General features: G+C 37.2%; 1 protein-coding gene and 1 long non-coding RNA gene across 5 annotated transcripts in view; one reads left to right on the forward strand and one right to left on the reverse strand.

The window, feature by feature from the left end:
- LOC147577532 (uncharacterized) overlaps positions 1-7,694 on the forward strand; it is a 104,210-nt gene extending 96,516 nt beyond the window's left edge. The window contains exon 5 of the long non-coding RNA XR_015240373.1: positions 6,885-7,694. This is a non-coding gene — a long non-coding RNA (uncharacterized LOC147577532). The remainder of the gene's footprint in view (positions 1-6,884) is intronic.
- SAMSN1 (SAM domain, SH3 domain and nuclear localization signals 1) overlaps positions 1-16,640 on the reverse strand; it is a 141,818-nt gene that overhangs the window by 1,694 nt on the left and 123,484 nt on the right. For all 4 annotated transcript variants that reach the window (XM_086675754.1, XM_086675755.1, XM_025912895.2 and 1 more), the window contains 3 exons: positions 15,941-16,092; positions 12,614-12,820; positions 10,540-10,690 (listed from right to left, as the gene is read on the reverse strand). In XM_086675754.1, coding sequence (XP_086531880.1) covers positions 10,540-10,690; positions 12,614-12,820; positions 15,941-16,092 — 510 coding nt within the window. The remainder of the gene's footprint in view (positions 1-10,539; positions 10,691-12,613; positions 12,821-15,940; positions 16,093-16,640) is intronic.

Raw genomic sequence — 16,640 nt, forward strand, 5'->3', positions numbered from 1 at the left:
TTTGAGAGAGAGAGAGAGAGAGAGCATGAGGAGGGGAGGGCCAGAGAGAGAGAGAGAGAGAGAGAGAGAATCTCAAGCAGGCTCCAAACTATCAGTGCAGAGCCTGATGTGGGGCTCAAATTTATGAACTGTGAGATCATGACCTGAGCCAAAATCAAGAGCCAGAGTCCTCAACTGGTTGAGCTACCCAGGTACCCCAGAAAGTATTTTTAAAGAACCTAAGCAGCACTATAAAGTTACTCTTCTCAAGAATCCTTCAGCATCAATGTTCTCTTTGTCAATGCAAAGTTTCTTTCTATGACTTCCCTGACACCAGTAAATGTGTGTTTCTCCGCATCATGAGATGGGGTCCTCAGGGAGGAGATGTATCTTAGGTCACCACCTGTCAGCAGTATCAGCATGTCTAGCTCTTTCCCCTTCTAACCCCAGAGCTTCCCCACGTTGCATGATGTGAGTAACTCCACTTTGGAAGAACCAAACATACATTTCAGGGTGGGACAAGACCTCTGCTGTCAGAGACTATGTACTTCATCCTATTCTAGTGAGGAGAAAATAAATCCCAACTTCAAAATCCTGGAAGAAGGAAACTGTAATTTTCCTCAATAGACTTTTAAAAAGTAAAATGCTAAGTAATTTATCTTTAAGAAATCCACCCCTTGTCTTCTCTACAAATATCCCACTTTTTGAATGCAGTTTCTAGGCTCCAGGTATCTTGTCAACATAATGTTCTACTGTGTATCCAATTGTTATCAACATCCTTTATGGGAAAGAATTGAGCCCTGGTGCCCTGAAGCATCCTTGTATGTAATGAATTAACTTCAATGTATCTAGAATGGTACTCTTTTACAAAGCATCCATGGAAGAATGGAGAAAAGAGTCACATTATTTTTTGTATTCTGTGGTTTGGATGAGGAACACGGGTTGAGAAAGTTTGGGGAAAAGGATAAAGATCATTTTAGTCTACTCATCTTCAAAATGAATCATAACACTTCTTTTAACCTTTTCCTCAAAGCTTTAATTTCCAACAATAAAATGTTTATGCCATTATTCTGAACGTTTGCTATATTTGCCACAACTTTATTTTTTTATTTATTCTTTTTATTGAGAGAGAGAGAGAGAGAGAAGGAGAGAAAGAGTTAGTGGGGAGGGGCAAAGGGAGAGGGAGAGAGAGAGAATCTTAAGCAGGCTCCAAATCCAGTGCTGAGCCCAACTCAGAGCTTCATCTCAAGACAGATCGTGAGATGATGACCTGAGCCGAAATCAGGATCCCCATGCCACAACTTTATTGAGGTGTGGATTCAAGAATCAGATATTTAAGTCTGGTGATGTTTTAACTACTTCTAGGTATAAGGAGCTTTAATTTTAATATGTATCAATTGAGATTGTTATTTAAAAATTTTAGCTACCATGAAACATTTTCTCTTTGTTAGTCTTAGCAACTTTTTAAGTTTAGGAGGAATCTTCTTAACTTCATTAGTGTTTGTGAATAAGGGTCATTAGGTTTTGTTTCCAAGCCCTTCTGCTATGAAAAGACAGCGATGAAATGGGACCGCATTCTCTGAAGAAAACCTAGCTCCCCTGCCTCTGCTTTTGTATCTTATTGCCACTGAAATGAAAGAACAAGCTCTGAGTTTTATTATCCAAGTGTTTCTGGAAAAGGCCGGAGAAATTAGTCCTTTTGTAATGCTTCCTGCTACATCAGCAGTGATTCACCATATTTGGAGTGTGAGCTGAGCCATATTTCCCCAGATTGTATTTGGGCCTACCACCTCAACACAAAATTAAAAGAACAGAGTTAATTCCCTTCAGACTGACATTTTTTTTTTTTTCAACGTTTATTTACTTTTGGGACAGAGAGAGACAGAGCATGAACGGGGGAGGGGCAGAGAGAGAGGGAGACACAGAATCGGAAACAGGCTCCAGGCTCTGAGCCATCAACCCAGAGCCCGACGCGGGGCTCGAACTCAGGGACCGTGAGATCGTGACCTGGCTGAAGTCGGACGCTCAACCGACTGCGCCACCCAGGCGCCCCCAGACTGACATTTTAAACGGAGCTTGGCATAATAAAAACTGCTCCCAATACTGTGTTCTATTTAGATTGATTACAGATTGTGGGCCCTCTTTAAGATATAACATTTAGACTTAAAGAATTCTGATTTCCAAAACCAGCTCTTTTCCTTTCAAAAGATAAGTACTTAGCTTGTTATTTCATCCTCAGAAGGCTGTGTCCATTCACCTCAAAGGGTAACAAAGAAAACAAACAATAAATGAAAATCTGACTTTAACAGAGACTATGTCATTTTTTAATATCGGTAATAAAATGTATTTGTTTGTTTTTAGTTTCACACGAGAAATGCTATATCACATTCTCTCAATTCTAGGAATTGGTTTGTTTTAAATACAGATTATTTATTGTAGAAACCTTTTATCTGCAATTTCTATGGAAAAAGGAAATAGTTTCTCAGTATGAAAGTTATGCAGCACAGTAATTTACAGAACAGCAGTAATTTGCTAAATGATTTCCTAGTGAAGTGAAAACATGACTATGCGTCCTCAAACACTTCCCACCAGGCTAGCAATAATTTCAGGCAGGTGATCAGCTAGAGCCCCTCAACTGTAACTATAAAAAGAAAAGGCAGGCCATTATGTTATATTATGGGAATGAAAGCTATATAGTATTCAGTTTTTGTGTTTGGAGGTCAAGGTTTTCCTTTTCTTCTTTTTTTGTTTTGTTTTGTTTTTGTTTTTTCCATCTTGACACTAATGGCTTCGGGATTGGCACAAACCTAGGTCTAGTGCTATGGATAGTTTTTCCAGCACAGGGGATGAATTCATGCTAATATATCCATATTTTCTTTCTAAATCATTTAGTCCCTTCATGTGCCCGTGAAACAGAGTAAAGCTAACTGACCTACCTAGACCTGATGCTAACTGATAACCTTCTTCGGTTTTGGCCCATGGTCCAATCATCTGAGCTAACCAGGCAAATACATTGGAATAGGGAACAGTTTGCCTCCAAAATTATAGACTTACCATTATGAGATATGAGTGCATCTTTGTTTAATATCAAAGTGTTTTCTGATAATATGTCAAGTTAAAAAAATGAGTATATATGATTAAGTATTCTATTATCAACAATATGTGACAACATATAGGCATATGTATATAATTCACAAATGAAAGTGTTAAAATTTTAGATAGATTTCCTCTTTATTTCTCACATTACCATAATGTTTTGTGTTTTAATAAAAAACAAAACAAAACAAAAAAATAAAATGGTACAGTTTTTCAATAAGCCCCTGAATGGTTTGCAAATACTCCGAAGACTATACATTTTCAAATCTGGGTATATTGGGAAATTATTAAATAATTTGAAAAAGGGTGTCTCTTATCACTGCCAGTTAACAGCAGGGATACTCGGAAGGCCAGAAAGCAGCCCCAAACAGTTCTGTACTCTATATAATGAAAATAAAATAATTATGTTAAGAAATAATTATTGAGGAAATATTTTGTCATAAAGAGCTAATCTGAATATTAAAATATTTTATTTCTTACCAAAATGTTTATGGAATTATGTAAAGCCCATGGTTCAACATTTTAAGATAGTCATCAATAAAGATAAAAAGTGGCATGGTGATTAAAACAGAAGACAGCTAATATAATTATTCATAAAATAATTATATTGGAATTGTGACATTTAATTTATTAAATATAGGCAATTTCAATTATACTAAAAGTGAAGAAAGCTTTAAGGAAATCAAACTAAATCCTAATGCTGGAGAAAAGTTCTCATATTCTAAAGAGAGAAATCTGTCCTATATTCACATAGGTTTCTTTCTCAGGTTTCTTCACCCAAATATTTCAGATTTTAACTTTACTGTCTTGTGTGTCTTAGGTATAATGCTTCTGCCTCCTTTGGGCTTCTGTTTCATTATAACATAATGCAATCTAGAGGGCATAGGAAAATGCCTGGCCAGGGAAAGTGCTCAATAAACATATTTTTTAAATAAAAAGAACGTGATGTTCAGATTAATTAAAGGAAATAGGCACTAAGATCAAATAAGAAATGTTGTTGAAATTCAAATGAATATGCCTCTTGGCTTTTTGAATTACTATCCTCTTTTTCTCTACTGGTGCCGGCTCCAAAGAGAAAAAGCCAAAGTTATGTCATCCTCTTTGAGGATGGCTCAAAACCTCACCCTCGTGTTGGAGCCCCACTTGAGTCTTTCAGAATAAAACTCAGGCATTCTCCAGGTAACTACAGCTGCATTTATTTGTACATGTGCAGTGTTGTCCAAGGAGGAGCATTCAGTAGACAACATGGCACAACTTGTAGTTGTTTCTGATTTTGTTTTAAGCACATCCTTAAATTATCTGAACATGTTGATTTTATAATTATAATGAATTTTTGGTATTCATTTCATTTAAATACTAACCTACCTTTTAGAAAAATCCCAAATTAAAAACAAGAGTCCCTTCCTGGAATAACCAGTTGCTACTGTTTTCTGGAGGCCACGAGAACACAGGAGCTGAAATGATCTCCCTCTTTTTGCACTTCTCTCTTTGCATCTTAACATCCTAGTCCACCTTGTAATGAAATGTGGGCCAGGGCGTGAATCTTTTCACTCACATCCGCAGCACCTTCCACTTCCAGCATGCTGGCTGCTTCAGGAAGGTCAGAGGCAAACTCCCCTAAGAGCTAATCACTCAGAACCAGCACAGATGCCACTCTGGGCAATCAGACGCCCTTGTGGAAGGCTTTGGTCCCAAGAAATATTTACCCTTGGTTGAGTTGTCATACTGGGCAATTTTGATAAGAATCTTTTAAATAAGATCAAAAACTATCATTACATACTGCTTAATTATGGGCCTTGGGAAATGAGTTTCATTTTTCTTATAGATTAAATTACTTGGTATAGTGAAAAAAAAAAACACCTAATTTCATTATTTTAAAGCTTATTTGACAAAAATAGGGTTACCCTGCATGTCACTGATTTACAATTTGCTTGTACTATTTTAATATGTTTTGGACATATTTTTATATCAGTATGCATTACATTCTCTTAATATCTTCATTCTACTTTATTGTTTGCATATACTAATTAATTTAACAATTAATTATTACTGGAAGTTCACACTTAATTAAAAGTACTAGTAATTTAGCTAGTATTTTTACACATTTATATGTTGAAGTTAATCAAATTTCTGGATACAAAAGTTTGCACATTTCAAACTTGATAGCTTTTACGTTATTGCCCTCTAGAAAAGTGCTCATATGTACTTGTGCATATACAGGCACATGTAGTTAGCATATACATAACACACATTTTGACCAAACATACAAACACCCATCTGCCTACTAAAAAACTTTTATGTGCGGGGTGGGGTTACCAGGGACTTAAAGCTTTACAATCAGAAAAAAACGTTTGCCTACGATTTATAAAACACTTCATCCCCTCACTCAATGATGATTCATTGTACTTGTAAACCATCCACTCAATGCAAAGCACAGAACTAGGGGCTTTGGGAAGGCACTTGGTAACAGAGGATTCAGTCCTGTTTGACCAGGGTCATCCTCACAAAGTCACCCCTAGTACACAAACATAGTACAATGTACAAACAAGCACATTACAAGTTCCTTAGGTGACTGAGGTTAAAATTCCACGGGCTTTTTACTCTGGGAGTGGTTCTCTGATAGAAGAGTAAACATGTTTACATTTCATTTTGTTGTTTTGTGTATCATATGGAATATGACATCGATTGTAAATTAAATCTTGGTGTGGGGGGGGGGCAGTAAAACCGAAGAGTTTTTCTTCAGAGTAATCTGAAGAAATTGAATTGCATAAAGCCCCACAGCTCTGACTAGAAATACGTATTTTTTTTATTTTAACAATTTATAAACATAAGTACATAGGAATAAGATGGCTGTGTGCCTTCTCTAGTGTGTATATGTGGATGGTTAGCATATCTTTTCTTAAAAGCTGTACCTTTCTTAAAAGCTGTACCTTTCTTGAATCTAGATTCAAATCATATGGCAAGCGGGTTGGAAACACCAGGCATGCATGTCAGGGGCTAGGGCACCAAGCTACCCTGGCACGCTGTCAGGTCAACTGCTGGACTGCTGCTTGGCAGAACTACAAATCTCCCCGCTGGCAGCTCGTGTTCCAGGCTCCTGGCTGGGCTTCGCCTCTTGCCCTGCATCGTTTTGGGCAGGTAGGCAGGCAGGAAGGCACAACTGGGGATAGCTGAGCAATGTGGAGCTGCTGTGACCACAGCTGGTGCCAACATCCTGGCACGCAACCCGCCCCACCCCTTTCCTCCTCACCAAGCCCTGCAAACAAAGGTTGCAGTTAACTAAAATATATTATACACAGCTTCTCGTACAGTGTGCTTATGCGGTTACTCAGTTGTTGTTTTTTTTTCCCTCCAATTTAAAAGTTAATTATTTCTGTGCTATAGGGACAACAAGATATTTCCATCACCCATTTTCCCTGAGGACAATGTACACATTCTCATAGACACACTTTTAAAACACATCAAAGTGCCTCTAAATGTGGGAAAAGAGGAACAAGTTCAGAATAAAGAGATAATATTTACTATAAATAGCAGTTAACTTTCTTATTATTTGCAAGAGGCATTTATTAGCTAGGCAAAAGGGTCTTGAAGGTTGTGTTTATGAACAACACACACACACACACACACACACACACACACACATTTTCTTTTCTTACTGGGGATATTTATTCAAAGCAAACAAAGCATTTTAAAATTCAGATGATAAATAGAGAAACCCTAATGTGCACAAAATAAACAGATTCTGCTCTTTTGCTCCTTCAAAAGCCGAGTCTCACCCCAGTTTTTCTTCTTCTTCTATCCTCATCTAGATTCCCAGCTGAGGGAGCCAGTGACCTAATTCTGCTCAGTTCTAATGCAACACGGGAGTGAATTCAGAATATCTCGGTACTGGCCTTGCTGGGATTGCAGAACCCCAAAGTCATTCTCCTGATGCAGAGGTAATCCTATAATCAGCGCTAACACCACTCACCAACCCTTCTAACAGCTTGTAGGAGAAACCCCTTTACCTCCTGTCAAGCAGTGACCTAAAACACTTTAATCCACTTTACATTCTCAAGGTCAGAGTGGGTACAATGCTATCTATTTGGCCTAAGAGAAAAGGAAAATTTCTTGCTCTAAGTATTTTAGATTTCTATTGTCCCACCCTCTTGGTCCTTCTAGATGTATGAAAGGCTCACATGGGGCTTGTAGTATTCCCTTCATCATCTCAAAATTTTAACTCGCCCTCGAAACAGATGCCCCTTCTCCTTAATTTTTATACTGAAAAAATGGCAAGCAAAACTTCCCAGTTCCCAACCTAAGAAGCTCTAAACTAGGAATTTATTGACATTCCCCAAGTTGGCTTTATTCAATGATCAAGATAAAATGCATGCATAAAATCCTGGCCAATTTGCATACCTTATTCTTACACACACACACACACACACACACACACACAGCTAACTATTTTTTAACCTGTGACTGTGACTGTGACATACATTTGTTTTTAATAATATCTTAGTTTTATATAACCATATATTCAAGGTCTTTATCATTCAAGGTACATGAAGGTTGTGCATTTAATCTTTAGCATGGTTGTAGAAGATATGATTCACAGAGTAGAGAATAGATAAAAATAAGCATGCAGCAGCATGGTGCCGAATCATCAGAACTCACCATCTTATCAACAAATAGAAGTCATTCTTCTTTATTTCTTGAGCAAAGCAGTTTCATATAAGATAAATAGCTTTCAGTCAGAATAGCCTAACATGCAATATGCATCTTTTTGACATGTATATTCTAGCACTACTTTAGACCGTAAGATTAAAATAAGAAAAATCTCAGCGTTGTGTGTTGACAACAAACACTGGTTGCATCGGGATTTTTTTCTAGTTTTCATCCCCCAGAATTTGACTCAGTGTGTGTAGGTTTGTACATTCCTGGCTATTGCTAAATGGTCAGTTTCTAGTGACCTTCAAATACCATTTTCTAAAGTCTTATAAGGGAAATAATTTGGGGGATTTGTACTTTTTTATATTAAACATTGAAAGTCACATCGTGCTTTGGAGATACTGTGTTTCATTTTCAGAGATCAGGGCATAGTAGAATATGTTTATAATAGATTTAGGAGGCTGGGTTCTAGATATGTGACCTTGAGAAGGCCATTTAGCTAATCTAGTTTTAGTTTCTCCATCTTGCAAAGGAAGCATTTGGGTCAGATGGTTTTTCAAATTACACCTAGCTCTAATACGATGTCATTTATACATTATTGTTCTTTTGTTAACATAGAAAGTAAATAGGGACTAGGACGTGGATGAATAAATTAAGTAGACGCCTTCCATGGCCCAAGCCTTTGGCACTGGACCAATCTTCCCTCCGTGGGTCCAGACTGACCACTGTTTTATGGCTACAAACCCTTCTCACCCAGGCTGTCTAAGCCCCTCCTATTCTCAAGTCCTGTTGCAACGCAGCCACAGTAGCCTTGCACCTTTAAGGCAGTGATGTTGCTGCAAGGTTTCTGTTCTCACTGAAATATTAACTTCTACTTTCTGAGACGGAAAACCTAACTGAAGCCCTTGAGAAAACTGGCATCATAGAAAACTTCAATTTTCAAATATTCATTGTTCTTTCTATATTTACCAGTTTGCATGTGTGGAAGAAAGAACTTGGATTTTTACAGCAGACTGCCTTTGCTTAAAACTCCAGCTCTGTTACTTATCTAGCTCTTTGGCCACTTTGCAACTCAGCTCTGAAATATTTTCTCATCTGTAAGATGGACAAAATACCCACATGGATAGTATTATAGAAGAAAAGTAATGTATTTACAAGTGTTCAAAAAATGCTCTCCTTCCTCGCTCGACTTCTACATCAAATTATTTGGGAGGGTATTGACAACGATACCGAACATTCTCATTTGCAAGAAATCTACAGAATCTCTTTTGTAGCCTGTTATTTAGTGAGAATCCATGTTTTGAAATGATAAGGGTGAAATAAACTGCCTCATTTACTGAAAGATACTGCTACATCAGTTGACACTGATCAGTTTTGTTTTGTCTTGTACTATTGAGTAAATTGGCTCCTTTCTTAAGGCTGACCTTTGTCTGCCTCTGTGACCCCATCTCCCTCTCCTAGTCTCCACAACTTCAAAGAATGCGTGTAAACACATAGGCCTAAGATTAAATAAATTCTGCAGGTGCCAAATTAGTCTTACATGTGAAAGCTCTTTGAAAAGAATGAAGCTCTATGCAAACTCAAGAGAACTGAAATACAGTTTCCAAAAGAGTACATTTATTCCTACTAGATAAAAGGCCAGTGTGGAAACACGTACTGTGCCCGTTTTGGAGCAGATGAGATCTAGGATATAGGCAAACGTACTGAGAGACACTCAGGAGGCCTGGGTCCTAAATACAACTTTCCTCCTTGCTCTCCATCTGGGCTGTTATTTGTGGAAAGTATAGTAGCATCACAAACACTGGTCCTGGCTCTCCAATTCGCTACGTGTGTGAACTTGGACAAGTTACTCATCTTCTCAGTTTCTCGTTATAAATATAGGGATAGTACTATCGAACTCACAGAAATGTGGAGTGCATGGAAGAAGATAATAAATGTAACGATCTTGGATCAAGTTTTCCTCAGAATATACATTCAAAAAAAGTAGGTAATGATCATGATTCATATCATTATTGAAAGAGAACAGTTGAATTAGTGTAAGTTCTTTTTCATCTTTAAAAGTCGACACCTTCCTCTTTTCTTCCTAATAAAATATTCCTTGTGGAGTTTGGCATGTTCTGAGCTCAGGGTTTCAGAAGGCTGAGCAGATTTAGAAAGACGAGTGTTCAGATTGGGCAACTGTAAAAACAAAAGCTATCCTATCTTTACAAACCCAGTCGGTAAGTGAATGTGCATGAATTACTCCATCTCCAGTTTATACGTTACAAATACAGAGAACCATCTCAGATAATAAAAGTGAGTGCTGAATATTTTTGCAAGCTATTATAACATTTTGAAGGAATACTATAAACACATACAAGATGTGACTATATGGTAATGAAATGAATTTTCCTGTGTGGCGCGAAAGCTCATTAGCTTAGAGCCTTGTTCTGTGCTGTTCTGCAGAAGTTGCATATGACATTTCTCACTAATGGCTCATGCTGTCACTAAATATTTGTCTCGAACTCCCTCAGTCTTTGGGAATGCAGACATCCACTTGTGTGTAAATTAATAGCTCTGCAGAATCTAAATGAGATGCCCGGAAAAGTCCTTTTCATTTGCTGAGTCCAATAAGGAAAAAAAAAAGTCCTTTTCCTAATTATAGACTTGACCAGAGTTGTTGTTTCCAAATAGATAAGAAAATACTTATTCTATGGGAAAGGATGCTTTGTATGATTCTCCGTAAATAAAACTGGGGCTTTGTTTTTAATAATTCTACTCTTTACATTGAAATGTGATTTTCAGCAAAGGAGAAAAGTAGGTGTATACACTTACTTTCTTCATCAAGGAGATTTTCAGCAGCTGATAGTAACCTCATCCTGTCTTCTGGGTTTTTAATGTTTAATTCAATGAGATGACTCTCTTTTATATCCTTTAAATCTTCTAGGGTCTCATAACCGTTGAGTAACAGTGTTGAGGTATATTCCTATGAGGGAGAAAAAAATATGTATAGTATAAACTAGCCAGATTCAAATATTTTATTTTTAGTTCTCTTTAGATTTAAGGAAAGTGTAGAAATGCATATGGAAACCAAAGGCACTGATAGGACTTTTGTGTAACTTTTTTTAACTTGTACTAGTTTTCCACATCTGAACTCTAGGGCATTTAGAAGAGTATGTTGGATAATTCTCACCTTCTGGAAGGACAAATGTAAAGAAGAAATAATTACCTTAAGCTGCGCAGCGCTAAATCATGGATCAATTAAATAGCTGGATCATTCATCCCATTTGGCACTTTTTCACTTCTCAGATAGCTCAATTGACAAAGCTAGGGTGTCCTTATGTCTATCAATAAAATGCCTCTGGAAGAGTAATTATAGTAATATTTCTGAATCTCCATCTCTCCTTGTTTGCTTGCTTGCAAAAATATTTGCCCTCACTAACTTCTTGGGGTAGTTTGAAAAGTGAATATGAAACAGGCACAATTCTTTATAAAAAATAGACCTAGCATTTTGTGAAATCATTATATAAACCGAAGGAACTCCAGACTTTCTATTTAATTAAAAGCTTTTATTAAGCATAAAAGCATTGTGGTTGGGAAAAGTATTGTTTCCTTTTCTCAGCATGTATATTTTTGTCTATCATTTGCATCAATATATATTAGTTTAAAATTCATAGGCTTCTGATTTCTGAGTCTGTATGTTATTTATGTAACCTCTGTTCTCTCTAACGGAATAAAAATGCAAAGTGAAGTTGCTTTACAACTTCCTCAAAACTTCCTTCCATTTTACTTGATCATAATTTCAATATCCTTATTTTGGTTACTAAAACTGAATAAGAGGAGGTATAAAAGTTTTAAGCAATTGGGAAGAACTACCAGCCCCTTTTTACAAAAGAAAGAGAAAGAAAGAAAAAGTACCACTTCTTTTTAAAAAATAATGTCTCCTAGATGGAGTACTAAGTTAGAACAGAGAAACCAAAATTCCCATTCTGACTTATGTCTGATTGTGGGTTCTTGAGTAAGTTATTTCACTTCCTCAGACCTGGGTTTTCTCATAGGTCACAGGGCAAACAAAAAGAAGAAGCAGGGTTTAAACTTGTACTTCATCCAAGCAGTGCCCCATTTGAGGGGCACCCATCGTAATGTAGGAAGGCCGAGGTAGTTTGTCTACAGACAGGAGTATAACTAGATAATTCAAGAGAAACAATTAAGGAAAGTTTAATTGGCTATTGCCTTGATGAATCTTGAAAATTATCAAAGTACTGCTGCATTAATTTTAGAAATGGATTGCAAAACAGTAAATTGAGTGAGGCTAGGTAAATTGTATGTACACACCATTGAACAAGGTAGATATTTCATAGAAATTTTGCTAATATAACAAGAAAATAATTGGATTATAAATATAAACAACACAGTTTCCTTAACGCAATCATCATGGGGGTTTAATGATCACTATTTCCTAACAAATTGCTTTTGGAACAATTATATTTATTTGTCTTCTCTTGACTTGCTTTTGATCTCTGCCCTATAGAAAATGCAATTTTCTTTTCAGTTTTCCTTTCAATTCTCTGGATTTTTACCTTTACTCTTCATATTCCATCATTCTCATTTACTTGTTTTCTCTGGGCCTTTTATTCTCCAAGGTATTTTCATTTTTCACTGCACTTTCTCAACATTAATCTCTACTGTCACTGCTAAGTACCATTAGAGTTTAGTCCAAGGGATGTTATATCAAGACCTGTCCTTGCATAATAAAAGTAATAAAGGAGAAATAAGAACTCTTCTTGGAAAACAGATTTCCCTTTGCTGTAAGTCATATATTTTTTAACACTATACAAACACTGATCTATTCTCCTCATTTATTCCATCCAGATGCTACCAGAATCAAACAGGCCACAAGTTTGCTAACCTGAAGGTCAATCCTCTGTAAGAACTCCTGCAGAGTCTTGGGTTTTTCCTTTCCACTCCTTCGGTGTGCCTTTATTTTCTTGGGGGCTGCTTCCTCTTCTGAGATGACATCCACATAAATAAATTTGAAGTTTCCCACCTTATTGTTCAGCATTCCTGTCCACATCCCCATTGGCGTTTTGCAGATAATGTCTATTATGTCTCCTTTCTAAAGACAAAGAAATATACCAATCAGTTTTCAGAGAACTCTGGTGCTATAACAATTGGTAGAAAGAATAGAATCATAGAAAACTAGAATAATGAGGGAATATGCTAAGGGGGGGTGGTTACTGATAACAGAAATAAATCTAAGAGAAAAATCCTTTTAAAAGTTCAAGGGAACTATATGCTAGTAATAATGAAGAAAATTTCAACCAACTTGAAAAAAGGTCTTGCATACATTTGATGATATCTTTATGTTTTTGGTATATCAATTTATGAACTTAAAATTGTAGAGCACAATGGAATTTAGAAATACTTTTGCATATACTGAGTCATTTTATGCCCATGATACACTTCTTAGGTACATATACAAGGTTTCATTATTACTCTAAATATTAGAGAAAACAAATGCAAACATTAAATTAAATTTTGAAAATCATGGCAGTTGTCTGAATTCAAATGACAGAACCAGAACTCAAGTCTAAGTCGTCTGAACTCAAAAATGATGCTCTTTTCATTCATCTTGTCAAAGCAATAGATATGTAACAAAGCTCAAGCCATGATTCCTGGAGGAGCTCCCAAATAAGGAAGGGGATAAAAAAGAAGTCTGTATCTCAGTCCATGCTTCTAGTTCATCTGAAAATTTTACCTACAGTATAAAATAAACCATCTAAGTGTAGCATTCATCTAAAATAAGGAAATTATTAAGAACTTTGTATATACCAACTATGTAAGAAAAGTATGTGTGCACTATGGATAAATTATGCTACTTAATTATTTTAAAGAAGACAATACTTAGATTTAGTTCCACACCAAAGTTGGATTGATGTATGACTGAGCACATAAGCATGGACAAACCAATTGGTCTTTTTCTTTATTCACATCTGAGACTCTAATTGGTTATAGGCTGCCAGTTATTGGCAAGAGTAGAAAACACACAGGGGTACTTCTTTATAAGGAAAATTGATTTCTATGCAAATACAGTGCCTACATTTAAAAGTCATAGCTACTCCTTTGAGACTTATAAGTTTCTACCCCAGAGAGGACATTATAGATTTGATATTTTTACCATTTTAGGGGTCTACCCTCAAGCAAAGCATTAAGTCTGCTGCTAAAAATACTTTTTTACTGATGCTCTATGAATGTGTATTCTATCTAAAACACAAATTGTATTTTTAATAGTGGGATTCAATGTGATCAAAAGATCTGGTCTTTCTGATTTGTGATCATCTGCTTGTTTGACCCTATCAGCTTTTCATCTCGTTCTTCCTGCCTCTAACTACGGGGAATCAAATCCTGGGCTTGATAGGATCAGCTAAGCAGACCTAGAAAATCCCCAGAAGCTCTAAGGGAAGTTGCTAAGCATGGGAGCTCTCTGCTGCATCCTTCCTATTATCCTTTAAACTCATAAAAAGTATACATTCCAGGAAAGCCCATAGGTCACCAAGCAAAGACCCAATTTCATTGTGGATAAGACCCCTGATATAAACAATAGCATTCAATCCCCAGTGGTAACTGTGGGATTTTTATTGTGTCCTACAAGAGCTCTACAAATATCACCTTAGGCAGGACAAGTGGTGATACACTGGTATAGCATTGTAGGGAAGGCGAAAAGCTTTCCTGAGTCAAATGGGTTCAATTTATTCCCTTATACAGTCCTTCCCCAACTATGGTTACTAGGCTACAAGCATTCTTCCCCCCAAGTCTTGAACTTAGACTTCGAATTATTTCATTCCAAGGATTGAGGAGCTAACTATGAAGAATAATGTTTTCTTCATTCTCCAGTTGAGCTTACTCTGATTTATTATCCTAAAAGGGATAAAGAGAAAAGCTGAGTGTCTTGAATATTAAATAATAACATCAACACTTCATAACTTATCATAATTACTGGTTAATCCTGGCTTGATGTTGGTAGTATAGAAAATTCATCATTTTTGTCCTTTTAGCTATATCTATTTGTGTTGCTAAAAGGAATAATTTAACATGTATAAAATGCTTTGGCACTAAACCTTCTATTTGTACTATTGCAACAGCACATCCCTTTTAGTGTGAGTAGAACTACAAAAATAATAGATCTCATACCCACAATCAATGTTGTATTATATGACACAAGGGACTATGCAGATATAATTAATGTCCCAAATTAGTTAATTTTGTAATTAAAAGAGAGCTTATCTGGATGTTTCCAACTTTATCATGTAGAAGCCCCCCAAAATAAAGAGATTTGAAACATGAGTGAGTTTTTCTTCTGAAGGCTTTGAAGGAACAAACTGCCATGTTATAAAGAGGACCATGGCTGGCAGCCTCAAGGGGCTGAGAATGGCTCCCAGACAGTATCCAACAAGAAAGCAGGAACCTCAGTCCTACAACCACAAGCAACTGAATTCTGTCAATAGCCAGTGAGCTTGGAGGAGGACACTAAGCCCCGGGTGAGGACACATAGCCCCAGCTAACACCTTGATTGCAGCCCAGTGAGACCTTAAGCAGGGAACCCAATTGAGCCATGACCAATGGATGGCCCACAGAACTGTGAGGTAATAATACATTTGTGTTATTTAAAAAGCCTCGAGTTTGTGGAAATTTATTACACATCAATGGAAAATACAGATAATAAGAGTAAGAAGAGGGAATTCAAGAGATAATATCGTTGGGAGAAGGATATATGGTCACTCATAGCAACCAACTTAAGTACTAAATTTGCCCAGCCAAGTCTGGTTCCCAAGGGAGTTGCTCTGCACGTCTCTTGCCAGATATCTCCAACTGTTTTCTCTCCCTCCTTTTACTCCAGCAAGCATCAGGCAGGGCTGGGCACCTCCAGTAACCTGTGAGGCTTTTGGCTTTACAGAAAAATGTAGACAATTTCTTCTCCCCTGACAGGCTTTGATTCTGCAGTATCTATATAACAGCGACATATGTTATGGCCTCAACAGATGGATTCCCTTACCCACCTCTCATGTTTTGTTCAAATTCTTGCAACATTAAACCAGTGCTCAGTTCTACTGCTGGGAAGAACACATTTAACCACCCCACCCCCCACACACCTGGTTCCCACTGTGCATTTCCTGACACAGATCATACAACCAACACTAGACAGACCATACAGAATACAGATATGATGTGCACACACCTTGATTTTGAGGGAGTCAGTGTCATAGGGGCTTGGTGTAAAATCAGTATGTACTCTGGCACGGCCACAGAATGGTCCAGAGTATGGGCCATCATCATCAAGTCGAAAACTGTCCCGGTTACTTGTACCATCTGAACAACTTGTGACTCCACCTGATGAAAGCAAAGCAGAGGTTAACGGTTCTCCCTGAAGGTTCACAAAATTCTGAACCATCGTCTGGATACAGCTAAGCAAGGACAATGCTGAAACATCGGATGCCAGCCTTTTGAGGGGGTTCTAAGTGATGGATTCCTATTTTTTTTTTCTGCCTCCCAGTCACTCTCCATTCATGACCTCTGTTCTCTGAGCCATAGCTGAACTTTCTCCAGACAATCTGACTCCTCTTTCCTCAAACACTAACCAAAAACACCCTCTCACTTCAGTCTTTATGATCTGATCTAGTAGCATAGTGTTTTGAGCACTGAACACTTGCTAAAGAGGCAGACAGTATAGGCTTAACTCCCTGTGCAGGCCAGACGATTAATTTTGTACCTGTAAACAAAGACAAAAACCTATAGCAACAGTTTGATCTTTGTATGCTACTGATCACAAATGTTCAAAGAATAAGACCACAAGTTTCCCCATGCTTATCACAATACAGCTGGAATACTCTCCCAAACTTCATATTATGTACCACAAGCCATTTTGAAGCAACATCTCT

Source organism: Puma concolor, chromosome C2 (assembly GCF_028749965.1).
Source record: "Puma concolor isolate L17-30 chromosome C2, mPumCon1.1.hap2, whole genome shotgun sequence".
Classification (NCBI taxonomy): Eukaryota; Metazoa; Chordata; class Mammalia; order Carnivora; family Felidae; genus Puma; species Puma concolor.